The following is a 16010-nucleotide window of genomic DNA, read 5'->3' as shown; positions in this document are numbered from 1 at the left end:
AGCCGTGGTGGGAGCGGGCCCGGAGGGGCCCGGCCAGGCCGCCATGTACGCGGGGCTGCAGGAGCTGGGGGTGGCCAACGGCGAGGACCTGAAGGACACGCTGACCAACTGCACGGAGCCGCTGAAGGCCATCGAGCAGTTCCAGGTGGGCTGAGGGCGCGCCGGGGCCCTCGGCAGGGGCCGCCCGTGAGGGGCGGGAGCTGCGGCGCGGTGGGGAGCCCGTCAGGGCCCGAGGTGGGGGCGGGGGGGGGGGGTTCATGGGCTTTGGCCTCTCTCTGTTTTTAACCAGCGTGGCTTTAGCGGTTCCCGCTGCCCTTCGCGGCTGGCGGGGCCAACTAACCTAACCCTGCCGCCCCCTGCCCGGTGCTTGTGTTGGCAGACAGAAAATGGAGTGCTCCTGCCCTCGCTGCAGTCGGCCCTGCCCTTCCTGGACCTGCACGGCACCCCCCGGCTCGAGTTCCACCAGTCGGTGTTCGACGAGCTGCGGGAGAAGCTGCTGGAGAGGGTCTCTGCCATCGCTCTGGAGGGGAAGGTTGAGGAGAGGTTTGTCAGCAAGTGTCTCGGTTGTTGGGAGTGAGCTGGGAATTCTGTGTGAAAATCAATCACAGTGTGCGAGTGGCTTCTGCAGGGACTCGGGTTTCCCTGGGGGGATCAAGCTCCAGTGGCTTTTGGATGAGCTGCTTTGGTCCCTTAATGTAACGTGGTACTTAAGTCTCTTGCTCTTATGTGTTTTCAGATATAAGAAGCTGGAAGATCTCCTAGAGAAGAGCTTTTCCCTGGTCAAGATGCCTTCCATACAGCCTGTGGTAATGTGTGTCATGAAGCATTTGCCCAAGGTAAACTGCTCAGCTGGTTGGCCTGTTGTGTTCCATCTCTGTTGTGTGGCTTCCCTCAGCTGTGCTGTCAGCTGGGCTGCCTGCTCCATCTGCAGACCCTCTCTGTAAGTCTGCTGTTTGGTGTTAGAAAGTGACTGAAGATTTACCACATAATCTGGTAATAACTCAGTAGAGTAATTCAAAAAGTATGCTCTATTTTTAGATGAGACTATTTCCATATTTTATTCAAGCCATGCAGCTTCCTGAAAGTAGTCAGGTTCACTGATAGGTGATTTTTTTTTCCACAGCTGATTTAAAAACCTATGAGAAGTGGAAAACAAGATTTAGAGAATGCAACTAGATTCAGCTCTATGAAACAAAAATCTCTGGGAGTAACCTTATTAAAAGCATTTTATTGTACTTAAGGTAGAGGATTCAAAACTGCTACTAGAACTTTTCTAAGTTGCTGAGCCTTGAAACATCTCCCCACATCTTAGCATCACAGGCTTAAAGGAAGTCTTAAGTGTCTTAGGACTGGCTTACTGTTATGGGAGTGGGGGAGGCAAAAGATGAGTCTGATGCTGCCTGTTTAATTGCATTATAGTGTAAATTACCAGACTGCCTGAGTTGATTATATTAGACATCTTCTGTAGTCAGTTACTTATTATTTGGACATCCAGGCAGGTAAGGTGCTCTGCATTTAGGTAACTGCTCTGTTGATTGTGAGTAACTGCTCCATTGGTCATAGGTCCCCGAAAAGAAGCTGAAGTTAGTAATGGCTGATAAGGACTTGTATAAAGCATGTGCAGTGGAGGTGAAGCGCCAGATTTGGCAGGATAACCAGGCTCTGTTTGGTGATGAGGTATCTCCACTGCTGAAGCAGTATATCCTGGAGAAAGAAAACACTCTCTTCAGCAATGACATTTCTGTCTTGCACAACTTCTTCAGTCCATCTCCCAAAACAAGGCGTCAAGGAGAGGTAAGGACAAGGAAACTTCTTACAGCGTGCTTGGGAATGGAATTCTTCAGCTTGCTGTCAGCCTCACCAAAGAGCAGAGTGTCTGTTTCACCCACCCAACTTCACTCCTGAAGTTGTTTGGCTGGACAAATTATTTGTAAGAAATACCAGGCCTTTTTCTCCTACTTAACTTGATGAAAGCAGCAGGAATTATTTTAATAGGTATTCAGTGCTGTGTAATAATTGCTTAATGTTCTAATCTATATGCTTTTAAAAAATAGCATGGCCAATTTTTTTCCTTTATTGCTCAGTCTGGCTTTAAAACCCCTCAGCTGTTCTGAAGGATGAGTATCTCTATCAAATCAGTTTGAGTATCTTAAATTTCTTTACCTGGTTCTTTTTGTTAGCTGGGCATAGCCCAAGAAGAGGTTTTGTTGTTTTTTTCTAACAATGAAAAGGAATGTTGAGAGTTGTAGCTAAGTAAAAGTTGCTGTTTGAGTGGAATTACGTGGGGTGGCTGAGCTGGAATCTCTCTAGAGATGGAGACTCCACACCCCCTGGGCAGCCTGTCCCAGGGCTCCCTCACCCTCACTGGGGAAAAGTTCTTCCCCATGTTGGTGGGGAACTTCCTATGCCCCAGCTTGCAGTCATTGCCCCTTGTCCTGTCCCCACAGACACTGAAAAGGGGCTGCCCATTTCCCCCTGCATCCCATACTGAAGATATTGATAAACATGAATAAGGTCCCCCCTTAGTCTTCTTTTCTCCAGGCTGAACAGCCCCAGCTCCCTCAGCCTTTCCTCACAGGGGAGATGCTCCAGGCCCTTCATCATCTCCACAGCCTCCTCTGGACTCTCTCCAGGAGATCCCTGTCTTTTTCATCCCAGGGAGCCCAGCACTGGACACAACACTCCAGGTGGGGCCTGACCAGTGCAGAGCAGAGGGGGAGGATCCCCTCCTGTGACCCACTGGCCACACTCCTCCTGATGCCCCCAGGATCCCATTGTCTCTCTCAGCCCCCAGGGCACACTGCTGGCTCATGGCCACCCTGTCATCTACCAGGACCCCCAGGTCCTTCTTTGTAGAGCTCCTCTCCAGCAGCTCACCCCCAGCCTGTACTGATTCCAGCAGTTATTTCTTCCTAGAAATGTTGGTATAAACAGTTCCTTTCCAGGTACTCATGTCAATCCTGATAAATCACTTAGAATTCATTCACACTCTGTGTCTGTGTGTGAAGTAGCAATGCCTCTTGGTACTGAGTGCATGTTTCACCCACTTTGGGTTTAGGTGGTCCAGAAGCTGACCCAGATGATTGGGAAGAACGTGAAGCTCTATGACATGGTGCTGCAGTTCCTGAGAACCCTGTTCCTCCGGACCAGGAATGTTCATTACTGCACGCTGCGGGCAGAGCTCCTGATGTCGCTGCACGACCTGGAGATCAGTGAAATCTGCACCGTTGACCCCTGTCGTAAGGTACTGATCACGTGGGGCAGATGGGAGTATTGCTGGAGAATTTTCTGTTTGGCCCCACTCCTGTCTGTACCTGCTGCACCGCAGGACTTCAGCCCAGAGAAGATGACTCCTCTCTGTGAAGAGAGTTCAGGCCTTGAATCCAAAAGTCATCTTATATTCCTTGGAACTTCAGGTGAAGATTTCATCTTGGTTAACCAGCAGCTTGCTTACATTTCATAATCCATAAATCATTCAGATTTATGGTACTTGTGCAGTGTTAAAAACAAGGCCTAACCCAGCCTCCATGGAACAATGGGGAAAGCATTAGCGAGCCCCGAGTTACTAATCAAACCTTCCTTCCCTCCCTGTTGTGCCTGGTGTGAGATACTCCAGCTGTTAATAAGCTGTGTGTGTGACAGGAAACACATTGGATCTTGAATCTAACAAAACATTAAACTATTGAAATATTGGGGGGTGACAGAGGTATTAATGTCACACCAGGATCTTGTTACTGGTCCTTTGTCTGTGATTAGCATCACTGATCTAGAACAAGGCTTTTTCTTTTAAGTAATCTTGCTTAAGTAATCTCTAAGTTTTTTGTGTATTCTGCTTCTAGAAGCTCTCTCCTAGAGTGACAATTAATGTTACTGCATGCTTTCTGATGTCTTCTGATCAGGAGTCCCGAAATCAGGCAGTGACTGAATAGGAAAGGACAGTTCTTGTTCAAGTTACAGGTCATTTTCAGTGACTTCATTTTGCCACTGCAAAATGCAGTGACTGCTGCAGGGACAGCAAGTCATGATGAAATCATCCCAGAAAAGTCACCAAGTCGTTCTTTTTTGACAGCTGAAATGCTGGGGAAAAAATAATATATGTGGTTTTGGGAAAGGGTTAAAAAGCTCTTAAGTTTGGGCCAAGGAAGATGTTTCACTTAACTGTCATCTTCCATTTTGGTACTACAACTTTAAAGCTCTACAGCACCTCCACTGTTAATACCCCCTACTCAGAGGGTGGGAGTGGTACTGCAAAGTGGCTAAATAGCCCATAGTATTTCTGCTGAGTGATGCTGGTTCTGTGTGAGCCTCCTCCTTGTTTAAATCCACATTGATTAGGTGTGCTGGGCAGTGGTATATCATAAGCATGCCTTGCTCCTTCATTGCCAGGGATTGCCTCTCCTGGGAGGGGAAAAAGCAACACCAGGTTAACATGTTGGCATCCCTGAGCTCCTTCTGGAACGTTTGTATTCCTGACCCCTCGTATTTGTGACCCGCTTGCCACCATACCTGAGGATATTGATAAAACTTGCTCATTCCAGATATTTGGAGGTCATTCTGAACCTGTTTTCTCTGATACCTTGTATTTTGTTGTGTTTAGTGAGCAGTTATGGTTCATAAAGCTTTCTCCTGTCTTGTAAACAGTTCACCTGGTGCCTCGACGCTTGCATTCGGGAGAAGTTTGTGGACAACAAGAGAGCTCGGGAATTGCAGGGGTTTCTGGATGGAGTGAAGAAAGGACAAGAGCAAATGTTGGGGTACGGCACTTGGGATGTTTATTGAGACTGGAAATGGGTTCCTGGAAGTCACAACATCAAATCTGGTGCATTCATGAGCATTACTGCACTAGGGCATGGCCAGGCGTGTTCTGTGACACAGCTGGTACTGCTGAAGGACCAGCCTCCAGTCTTCCCTGTGGCCTGCTCACTGACTGGGGGGATCTGCTGGGTTTCACTGCAGGAGGCCTTTAGGAACTGTTCTGGTTTAGCATGCTCTTTTGAACCAAAGAAACAGCGTTCACAGTGTTTCACGAGGCAGAAGGAGGTTCATCAGGTGGACAGAAATTCAGGTTTATCGTAGTAAAGGCATTGTTCCAGTACTTACCCTGTGTCTGCCTTTCTTCTTAAACACAGCCCTGTGTTTATAAAAGTAGTTTACAAGTGCAGGAGCTACTTTGTTGTTACACCTGATAGCTGACAGGATTACATCAAAGAAATGCTCCAACTCTAGTGAAACACTGCTGTCTGGCAGCTGGACATGAAACTGTACAGAGGGGTGTTCTGTTGTGTCTGACCTGTATTTGGGCTTTGCTTTCCAGGGATTTATCGATGATCCTGTGTGATCCCTTTGCCATTAACACCTTAGCCTTGAGTACCATCAGGCACCTGCAAGACCTGGTTGGGCAGGACACCTTACCCAGGGTGAGTGTTGCAGCTCACATACCTAATCTGATCCCCAGGCTTAACTGCACAGTGCTCATCAGCAAAGGGCTGGCACTGTAGAAGAACAATTAAGTTCTCAGATGGATGTGTAAATTGAAATAAGGGTAACCTGATGCTACCTGTCCAATTGTAGCACATACCTGGGGGCTCTGCAGGAGCACTCTTTGGAGACAGGCCATGGTTTGTTCTGTCCTAACAGCTCTGTATATGTAGTATCATATGCAGGACGTGCCTCCCTGCTTTGTCCTTCTGTTGGTGTGCCTCACAACAGCAGCCTTTTTTTTCCTGCCATGGTAAATACTGTGGATTAGTTTACACTGTCCTGGTCTGTTGGCTGCGATATAATAGAGTTCCTGCAAATAGTGTTTGCAGGAGGTACTGAAATGTTAAAGGAGGGGAGTGGTACAGTCAGACCAGTGTGAGGCCTTAGCTGTTTTATCCCTGAGTTGTTAAATTTTATCATTGGATTGAATAACTTCCTCATGACAGTTTAAGACTGAAAATTGTTTTGTTTTCAGGGCACAATATAAACAAGCCATTGTAATTCTTACACCTGCTTTTTCTTTGTTAATTCTGGTGCAATGACTAGATGGGTCCAGTCACATGTTATATGTCAGTGTATTGATTTGGCTGGACATGTTTAAAAACAATGTCATGATCAAATTGGCTGCAGCCTTCTTGGTGCATTATAAAATGTTACCGAACCCCACAACCCTCAGGTGTGCTTGTTACTTGATTCCCATTTGAGGAACCAGTGGTCAATTAAACCAGTTCTCAATTAAACCACTTTTTGATGAAGTTGCTAATGCAGGAGAGCTTTGAGTATGAACAACTACTTTCAAATAAATACTGTATGTGCAGCTTGTGGAAGATCAAAATAGCTGTTTTTCTCTTCCCCTTTAAATTCGAGGAAAGCCCAGATCTGCTGCTGCTCCTTCGGATGCTGTCGCTGGGACAGGGGGCCTGGGACATGATTGACAGTCAAGTCTTCAAGGAACCAAAAATGGTGAGCCATTTTGATGTTTAGAATTTATCACATTTAATTAAACAAACTTAGACTTGCTTATTCTTTTACTGTGTCTCTGATTTAACATTCGTTCTGCACACCTCTCATCATAGTTTTCTTAGAGAAACCACGTAGTGGTCAGAGAGCAGCAGCTCAAGTGGACATGCTGTAAGCATTGTTTACCTCCTTTTTTCTTCACATGAATGTCTGGCCTTTACTGTTTGAAAGTCAGACTGTACTATTACATTCTGCACTGGTTATTCCTTGTTTCTGGGAACTTTACACAACTGAGGAGCTTTTAAAACACATCTTGTCTGAGGAAAGCATAATTTCAGAGGCTCTGGTGCCAGTGTAGCAGCTCTTCCTTGACATTAATTCAACGTTTTGCTCTTCTGGCTATGTGCTGTAGCATTTTTGAGTAGCACAGCATTCACCTACAGTCTTTGCATGCTTTGGAAATACTTTGTCCAGTACTACAGGCAGCCCTGGTGCAGTTTGGGAGCAGGGCAGGAAGGCCAACCATGGCATTGCACAGCAGGACTGTTTCTCAGGAGACATTTGCTGTTTCTGTTGTGAACAATAAAGCAGCAAATGTCTGTCTAGGGCCACATTGGAAGTCTCAAAACTATCTATCACTGGCTGATTGCACATTTTAAATTGACCTCAGAAAGGCTGTGCATTAATACTCAAACTCCAGGAGCAGCGCTGTGATTTGACTTGCAGAGGTGCCCTCCTGAATCTCTTGGAAAGAAACTGAGAACAATATTCCTAAAGGGAATCTCCAAATCTGTACTTAAAATCTGGTTTAGTTGTGATTGCCACAAGCTGTAGCTTGATTCTAATACAGTATTGATGTACCTGCCTTGTGCATGGAGATGCTCTTTAACATTGCTGTTCTATGCAGGGATCCCTCTTGATTTAGAGAATGAGCAGAATGATTTGTAATTTTTGATAAAAGCAGCTTGGTACCACCCTCAACACCCAGTGCTTGCAGCAGTGTTGGGAAAGGGCTCTTGGAAGGAATGCTATGTAATTGTTGAAAGAAAGATCTTGAGCAGGAGTGTTTCTGTAGGTGAGGTGAGCTGCGTTTTCCTGCTCACCACTGGAACATTTTCAGCCTAAAGAAAAGAAGACTAAGGGGGGACCTTATTCATGTTTATCAATATCTTCAGTATGGGATGCAGGGGGAAATGGGCAGCCCCTTTTCAGTGTCTGTGGAGACAGGACAAGGGGCAATGGCTGCAAGTTGGAGCATAGGAAGTTCCCCACCAACATGGGGAAGAACTTTTCCCCAGTGAGGGTGAGGGAGCCCTGGGACAGGCTGCCCAGGGGGTGTGGAGTCTCCATCTCTGGAGAGATTCCAGCCCCGTCTGGACGCCGCCCTGTGCAATATGAGCTGGGGAGCTGCTTTAGCAGCGGGATTGGACCCCATGAGCTCTCCAGGTCCCTTCCAACCCCTGGGATTCTGTGATCTGGAAGTGAATTATTTGGGAATTTGTGCTGGAACTGGGTGTGTGAGAGCTTGTTTCCTTACGGGTAGGATGAGGCTCATAGGATTGCCTCGCTCTTTGTTACGGCGCTCCGGGAACGTTACGTGGTGTGAACTGATTGATGACAACATCATTCTTTTCCCTCTGTTCTTCTGTCCCTCTAAGGAAGCTGAGTTGATCACAAAGTTCTTGCCTATGGTGATGTCCTTTGTGGTGGATGACCACACCTTCAATGTTGACCAGAAGCTGCCCTCAGAGGAGAAGGGGCCCATTCCCTATCCCAGCACCATTCCTGAAGCTTTCACCAAGTGCGTAATCTCCCTTCCCAACTTCGTAGTGTCTTATCACCACAGTAAGACATGGGGAAGCCAGCCAGCACTGATGGGGGGAAACACTGCATGTGTTAAAGCAAAACTGGTTCACTAAGCCTGAACTTCCCCTTTAGCAGAACAGGTTTCCACCATCATTCCTCAACCAAAATGTATCTAAAAAAAAAATACTATTTCTTGTAAAGGCTGTTCTGGTGGCAGATTGAATGTGAAAATATTTTCCAACCACAAGGTTGGAAAAGACCTTTAAAGATCATCAAGCCTGGTTGCCCTTTTCTGGACTTGCTCCAGGACCTCGATGTCCTTCTTACGGTGAGGAGCCCAGAACTGGTCCCAGCACTTGAGGTGCAGCCTCATCAATGCCCAGTCCAGGGGCACAATCACTTTCCTAGACCTACTGGCCACACTATTTCTGATACAAGCCTGGATGCCATTGGCTTTTCTGGCTGCCTGGGCACACTGCTGGCTCATATTCAGCCTGCAGTATTGCTGCTTTCAGGTCTGCCTCTTGTGTAGCTTCCTAAGTAGTGAGTGATGAGTGTTTGGATGATACTGGTGCAGCTGGATGAGTGCCCCTCCTGGGTTCTGAACAATGGGGCTGTAAATGGTCACACAAACACTCGTTCCCTGTGGATAACCTCTCACTCCAGGGATGTCAGAAAGATAAATAAAACCTCTGGGTGCTCTGTTGTGTTCAGGTCATTGTGGTTTCATCCCAGCTGGGAGCTGAGCAATTGTGCTCTCCAAGTGGGGTGGGGAGGGAAGAGAAAACTACAAAGCAAACCTCACAGGTTGGGATAAGGACAGTTTACTGGGACAGCAGAGAGAGGGACAGATAACAGGACTTTATAGCAAGATGGACAAAACTGGTGATGCACAATGCAGCTTCTCACCAAACTGCACAGCTCAGAGCCCATCCAAAGCTGGACTGTCCCCAAACCATCCTAGAGCCACACGTTCCTCCCCACACCAGCCCCCTTTATGCTGAGCATGATGTAATTGGCACAGAATACCCTTTTTGGCTGGCATGGAGAACTGAGAAGTCCCTGACTGCTTGGCAACACCTAAACCTAAAGTGATATCAGCGCTGCTCCCATCCCAGTTCCCAACCAGGCATTCCACCTGCTGCTAGAAAGGAAATTAACTCTCTCCTGGCCAGACCCAGGACACAGATCTCTCACTAATTTCCAGCACAATCCTTACCTCAGTGCCAGAACATGGAGTGCTGTATCCTGGTAGTTGTACTCTGTGACAGTGTTGATACTTGACCTTTGGGAAACTATAATGTCTTGTACTTCATGGTATTTTTGAGTGTTTGGGCTGCTTCTAAAACCAGTTTTGAATGAGCACTTATTAACAGCAACTGTTTGACTGTGAGACAGCAGTGTTTGCTGGATGGCAAATTTTCCATACTGTGGTGTTCGATCCATCACAAAGCTGCTCTTCAGTGGGTTTGAGGTCAGCTACTGCTGTAACTGCTTGCCTGCTACCCAAAAGTATTTTAAACCCTTTAATCTCTTCTAAAATAAATAAAAATCTCTTCTGGTTTTATTAATTAAGAAACTTTGCTTCTGCTGTGACAGATTCTTGCAGGAGAACAGAATAGCTTGTGAGATTGGGCTGTATTACATCCTTCACATCACTAAACAGAGGAACAAGAATGCTTTCCTTAGGCTCCTGCCAGCACTAGGTAAGTCTTTGTCTTGTTTCCTCTTCTATAGCTCTTTGCCTTGTACTGGACACCCAGGAGGCAAGTAAACCCAGAGTGAAAGTGATTTCAGAGTTAAAGACATAATGTTCTGCCTCTAGCTCTTCTGGTGACTTAGCTGCAAGGCCCTGCAGAAGTGTTTGGTTTTGTCTGTAATTAGGATACTTTGCTGCTGATCCAAGGATTTAGGGGTAGTGGCTGTAGGTCAGTAGTTCCTTACATCAAAGGCTGTATTAATGATGAGATTGGTTGAGAACTGTTTGGAATGAAGCTGAGAGATAAAAGAGCAGGAGGCTTAATTCTGTCACTGCTGATAGGAACTGCACGTGGCCAGAAGTTCTTGGGAATTGGCTTTGTGTGGTCAAATCCTGTAACAACAGGACTGAACAGAGCCATAAATTCTTCCCTGGGATTACCTTCTTCACTGACCTCTCTGGGGTGAGTTACATGAGAGCTCTGAAGCCATCTTAGGAATTGCAGTTCCCAGAGATTCAGTTCCCACTCCCTCCTCCCAGCTCTGGTGCTCTGTGAACCCTTTGCTGACATGTCAGCTCACAGAGACAGGTGAGTGAAGGGATTCGTGTGTGCTCCCCCTGGGGTCTGAGGAGTGCAGTGAGGTGGATGTGGCCACGATGGTGGAGGAGGATAGCAGTGGACACTGATCGTGGCAGAAACAAGCTGCTCTGTGACTTTAACTTTGGTGGACACGTGGGCTTTCTACATACCCTTCTCACCTCCCTTTTGTGTCTTTCTTATGCCTGGAAGATCAAAGCCACTGTTTGAAAAGCCACTGAAGAAATCTCTCTGCAAAGTCTTCAGCAGGAACATCTGTGTAGTCAGGGTTTGGCACTTTCATGTCATTCTCAATCTCTTTCCTTTCCTTTCATGTTCTGTAGTTGAGACATTCAGTGACTTGGCCTTCAGTGATATTTTTCTGCATCTGCTTACTGGTAACCTCACGCTGCTGGGTGATGAATTCGCACTGGAGGAGTTCTGCACCAGTCTCTTTGATGGCTTCTTTCTCACAGCCTGCTCCAGGTAAATTTGCTTTTCCTCAGGGGAAGTGAGTTGACAGAATAGCAGAGAAAGATCATATTACATTAAACTATAGTTTAATAGTTCAGCAAACTCTTCGCTTGTAGTGGAAATACTGGCCTGATGCTGCTTTTCTTTAAGGAAATGTTTATAATTTGTGATCAGGTTTTTATCACCAGGACTGTTAAGTGTTGATTATAAATTATTACCTAAACTGTAACTCATTATTCATAAGTTGGGATGCAAAAGACAGTGTCCTTCATGTTTTGTGGTAGCTCTGGATGTGAAGAGTTACCTTCCAGCTCTTCACTGTATCAGCTGCTGTTGGTATCTGTTAACTCCCTGAAGTCCATGCAGTTGAACTGGTAGCCTGCAGACCAGACCTGACCCCCAGAAACCCTCCCCAGAGTGACTAGAACTGCTGTTCAGGCATAGCAGCATGTGCTGCTGCCATTCTTCCACACATACAGAGGGACAAACATCCCTCTGCATGAGCAGGGAGGGACAAACATCCTCTGGTCTGTCCAACAGATAGACCAGCTGCTGCCCCGTGCTACGGTCTGTGCTAAAAACTGCCCCCTCCTTCCTCCTGGTTGCTGCAGTTAGTCTGTGCCTGGGGAATAATTACATGAACTGCTTAAAAGTCTGAAGTCTTTGCACTGGTAGCACACAGGCTGCAATTCTCAGGTGTTTTGGGAAATTCCAACAAAGCTGCCAGTGGGTGTGTGTGTGTGAATTACTCTGGTACTGTTGCTGCTGTAGTTATCTTGTTTTCAAGATGGGTTTTTTTGTATCAGTTACTCTGCTTTCAAATTGCTTTTTGCAGAAAGGAGAATGTACATAGACATGTGCTACGACTGCTGCTTCATCTGCATCACAAAGTGGCGCCTGCCAAATTAGAGTCTCTCCAGAAGGCTTTGGAACCCACCAAGCAGGTAAGAAGGGAAGCATGAGGAAGGCAGAATTAATTGCAAAGGAGAGCAGCTGCCTTTCCAGACCTCGCTTAATGGAACACCAGCTCTGTTTCCCAAGCATACCAAGCTGTGTCTTAATTACCTCGTAGCTTCCTCTTTCTGTGTTGGTTTGTGTTAAAACACACAGGGTAATTGCATTCTTAGTCTTCTAGCTGGTGGCAGCTATTATGAAGTATGACTCTTCTGGTTTTCCCCCTCCCTACTTCTCATTCTGCAGAGTGGGGAAGCTGTGAAGGAGCTTTATAACCAGCTCACTGAGAAGCTGGAGCTTCGCAAGCCGAGTCCAGCCGAGGCGACCGAGACTCCTTCCATGGAACTGCCCCTGCCCACTGTGCCCACGCCGACCTCACGCTGAGCTGTGCCACGCAGCGTGAGACGGGGCAAGAAGTCACCTAGTGCTCTGCAGTGTGAAGGCCCTGCTCTGCCTTCCCAGTGTCTCAGTGCTCTGCAGTGTGAAGGCCCTGCTCTGCCTTCCCAGTGTCTCAGTGCTCTGCAGTGTGAAGGCCCTGCTCTGCCTTCCCAGTGTCTCTGCCTACAGGGTGGAAACAAAAGAGAAGCCACTGAAGGGCTTTCAGGAAACACCACAGTTTGCCCAGCTCACCAGCTCTTGCTGGTTAGAAAACTCTGTATGCAGCACATTGTGGAGGTTTACTTTTCTTAAAGATAGCTGAGTGTCTTCTTGTAGATCCCCTTAAAATCTGACTATTGTTGGGTTTGGTTTTTTTTAAAGAAAATGCATATTTTTAAGCTTGGCATCTTGTATTTTTAAACTCTACTTTAAGATCTGATCAGTGAGTGTTTAACTCCATTATCATAGAGTCATAGAATGGTCTGAGTTGGAAGGGACCCCAAGGATCACAGAGCTCCAAGCCCCTGCCACAGGCAGGGCCACCAACCTCCAGGCCTGGAGCTACACAAGGTTGCCCAGGGCCCCATCCAACCTGGCCTTGAACACCCCCAGGGACAGGGCACCCACCCCCTCTCTGGGCAGCCTCTTTCAGCCCCTCACCACTCTGTAAAAATCTCTGAACTGAAGGCTGACTGGAGCATTCTTCAGACACTGGTTTGTTCCTGTGGGTCTATGGAGAAGATGCTCAACAGGAGGAGGTGTCAGGGGAGTTAAGCCCCACTGAAACAATTTCCTTTTTCAGGTTCAAACTCTTGGTACATGGTAAGATACACTGTGTTAGTCAGGGGTGTCCACCACTGTCACTAGACCAAGAAGCAGCGAACAGCCATCTTCTCAGGTCAACTCTTGGCAAGAAGGCCAGAAATGGGTTCATTTTCTCCCCTTTTCTCCAAAGTAGTAGCTTGAAGTGGGTCCTGGAGCCAGTGAGAAAAAACCAGACAACCAAGACTAGCACAGTCCCCAGTGAGGACAGGGTTTGAGTACAGGTGGAGTGAAATTCAGCCTTTGAAAAAATAGCCTGTTCTTCATGGCTCATTTGTGTCACTGCCTGTTCTGTCACAGTTAGTTCCTGTTCTGCTTTCTGCTGCCTCAGTGTAAGCCTCACGTGGAGCGGGCAGGAAGATGGGCTTGGGAGAAGAGTAAGTTGTGTGAGTCACAGCGGAGTTCACACTGAATCCAGCAGGTACAGTAACCCAGGATACAACCCTGCTGGTCCCCTGCAAGCAGGCAGCTGCCTCTGTGAATTAGTCTGCATCTCAGGCACCTCTGAGGGTCTGTGGTCCCCCTGACTCAGAGCAGGATGAGGTTGCACAGGAGCAGCACTTTGTGTTTTCCTTTGTGGAGTCCTGTGTGGTTCCTGTTGTCCATCTGTCCAGCCTGGTCAGGGGGTCCCTTTGGAGAACAGCCCTGCCCCGTGTGTGAGCCGTGCCTGGAACCATCCTTTTGCAGACTAGCTGAGGGTGTGAGCTGTCTCCAGGTTGCAAATAGAGACATGAAACTGCATCAGCCCTGTGAATGACGCCCCAGGAACACCCAGAGTAACGTGCTGCCAGTTGGACTGTGCTGTGGATCACACCCCTCAGGGCCTGGGGTCCTGCTGCTGCTGCTCCGTGCAGCGTCCCGTGTACCGAAGCGATTTGGGCCGTACGGACTCCTGGGGCAGTTGTGCCAGAAGCTCTTTGAAGTCAAAGTAAGGTACCCACTGCTCCCCCCATCCACCCAGCCAGGCATCTCTTTGTGGAAGGTCCTTGGGTTTGTCAGGCACAGTTAACCCCTGGAATTTGCCCTCCCTGCCGGCCATGCCCTGTCACTTTCTTGACCATCATGTTTCTGGGTAAGATGGTTTTGGGTTTGTCCCCATCCTCCCTTGTTTCCTGGGCCTTGAGCGCTCCCAGGCCAAGTCATGCTCATGAGACCTTTCCATTTCCTGGAACTGTATCCACAAAAAGAAAACCAAACACACACTAGTTAAGTGGCTGGGGAAATCCCTCCCCAGTGCTGCTCACTCCCTCTTCACGTGCTTTTCTTCCTCCTGAGTTCCCAAGTCCTTGTGTGAGGAAAGTGAGTGTCCCCTCTGTGCATCTCCTTGGTGCTTCAGTTCTCCTTTCATGCAGGGGCTTGTGTGTTTCTGGGGAGCACTGGGAAGACACGTTGGGTTTGTGTGTGAGACAGGGATGCTGCCTTTGTGTACCTCAGCTCCTGGGGTCCCTGTTGCCTTTGGCAGGTGCTCATCAGTTCTGGCATTGGACTTGTTGGAAAGAGGAACTGGGTATAACAGTCGTGTCTTCCTTGCAGAGTTTTGTTTTTAAACTGTCATGGCAGCTTAGAGACAATCACACCCTATGCCACAGGCAAACCTTTTGCAATGAACCTCCCCTGGCCCGTGCTCTGCTCAGACTTGAAGGTTGGTTTGGGTTTGTGTTGGGGATTTCTCTCTCACTGAAGGTTTCCCCTACCCCACATGCTGACTTGGTGCTATCCCACAGCACCAACTTCTTGTAATCCAGGCTGATTGTGTGGTTTTTGGTAAAAAATCCCCTCTTGTGTTTCAGCCTGTGCCCACAGTGCTGAGATAACATGCTGGTGATGTTCCTCAAGGGTTTTAAACCCACAAAGAACCAATCCCAGAGCACAAACTGGCCGTTTGTTACCTGTGCTGCTGGCTGAGGCTGAGGAGGAAGAATGGGTGGGCAGCTGCAGGTGGGAGTGAGTGCCTGCCAGGCTATGCTCTCCTGGCCTGCCTTCTGCTCCAAGAGGTGTGTGGTGTGAGGAGAGACACGTTTCAGGAAACACCAGTTTAGTAGTGAGAATCTTTGGGATGAAACTGGTTCTGCTCCAGTGGTGTGTGTAAACCTCTACACAGCCTGTGTGCAGGATGCTCACCTCCCACCTGCTCCAGGGCCAGGACATCTCCGGGTTCTGCAGGGGGTTCCTGCTTGGAGAGGCTCTCTCCTCCTCCTCTTCCTCCTCCTCCTCCTCCTGCGGTGCAGCTGCCGGGGGAGGTACCGCTGGGCTGGGGAAGGGAACTCTGCTGTGTCTGCGGTGGCTGTGCGGGGAGCCGGCTGCTGAGCAGCCTGCGCTGCTGAGGGTGCACGCTAGAGGGTACTGCACCCCTGCCCGCCCGGCCCCGGCCGCCGCTGCCTGAGATCCCTCCAACCGCTCCCTGGTTATATTTCGCTTGGGTCTCCAACGGGTGTGATCTCTGGGACGCAAAAAACCGTGTCTCCTCTCCAAACCTGCCGTGCGTGAGAGGAGAAGGAATTTTTACCCTGAATTCCCATTATCCTGAGCAATCTGGTCCTTTCTGTGTGTTCTTCCTGAGAGATCCAAGTGCCTGACAGCCCAGAGAGGTTCTGCAGGGTTTCTGCTCAACACTGAAGTGGAATTTTACACTGAGGTGTGAAACAAACTCGGGTTGAGCCGTGTTAGGAGATGGGCAGAGCACTCTGACTGCTGCCTGTGGGAGCAGAGGAACCAGGGCTCGTATAAAATCAGTGGAAAACTTACTATAGTGAAATATTCTTGACTGCCAAACTACCTGACACCCAAAGCCTGCCCAGCATCACTTCAAACCCCAGCCAGATTCCCCTCAACATCTTAATTTGACGTAGGAGAATCGCT

General features: G+C 48.1%; 1 protein-coding gene across 1 annotated transcript; it reads left to right on the top strand.

The window, feature by feature from the left end:
• On the top strand, positions 1-12768 carry NELFB (negative elongation factor complex member B). The gene is made up of 13 exons (XM_084272367.1): positions 1-145; positions 380-543; positions 737-836; positions 1564-1794; positions 3059-3244; positions 4642-4754; positions 5315-5417; positions 6349-6444; positions 8100-8242; positions 9847-9953; positions 10868-11009; positions 11833-11941; positions 12198-12768. Exons 1-13 carry the CDS (start codon positions 44-46, stop codon positions 12333-12335), a joined length of 1734 nt encoding a protein of 577 aa, XP_084128493.1. The 5' UTR covers positions 1-43; the 3' UTR covers positions 12336-12768.
• The last annotated feature ends 3242 nt before the right edge of the window (positions 12769-16010 follow it).

The sequence above is a fragment of the Gallinula chloropus genome (assembly GCF_964237585.1).
Source record: "Gallinula chloropus genome assembly, chromosome: 18".
NCBI lineage: Eukaryota > Metazoa > Chordata > Aves > Gruiformes > Rallidae > Gallinula > Gallinula chloropus.
Note: the sequence above shows the minus strand (reverse complement) of the source record. Positions and strands in the feature narration are given on the sequence as shown.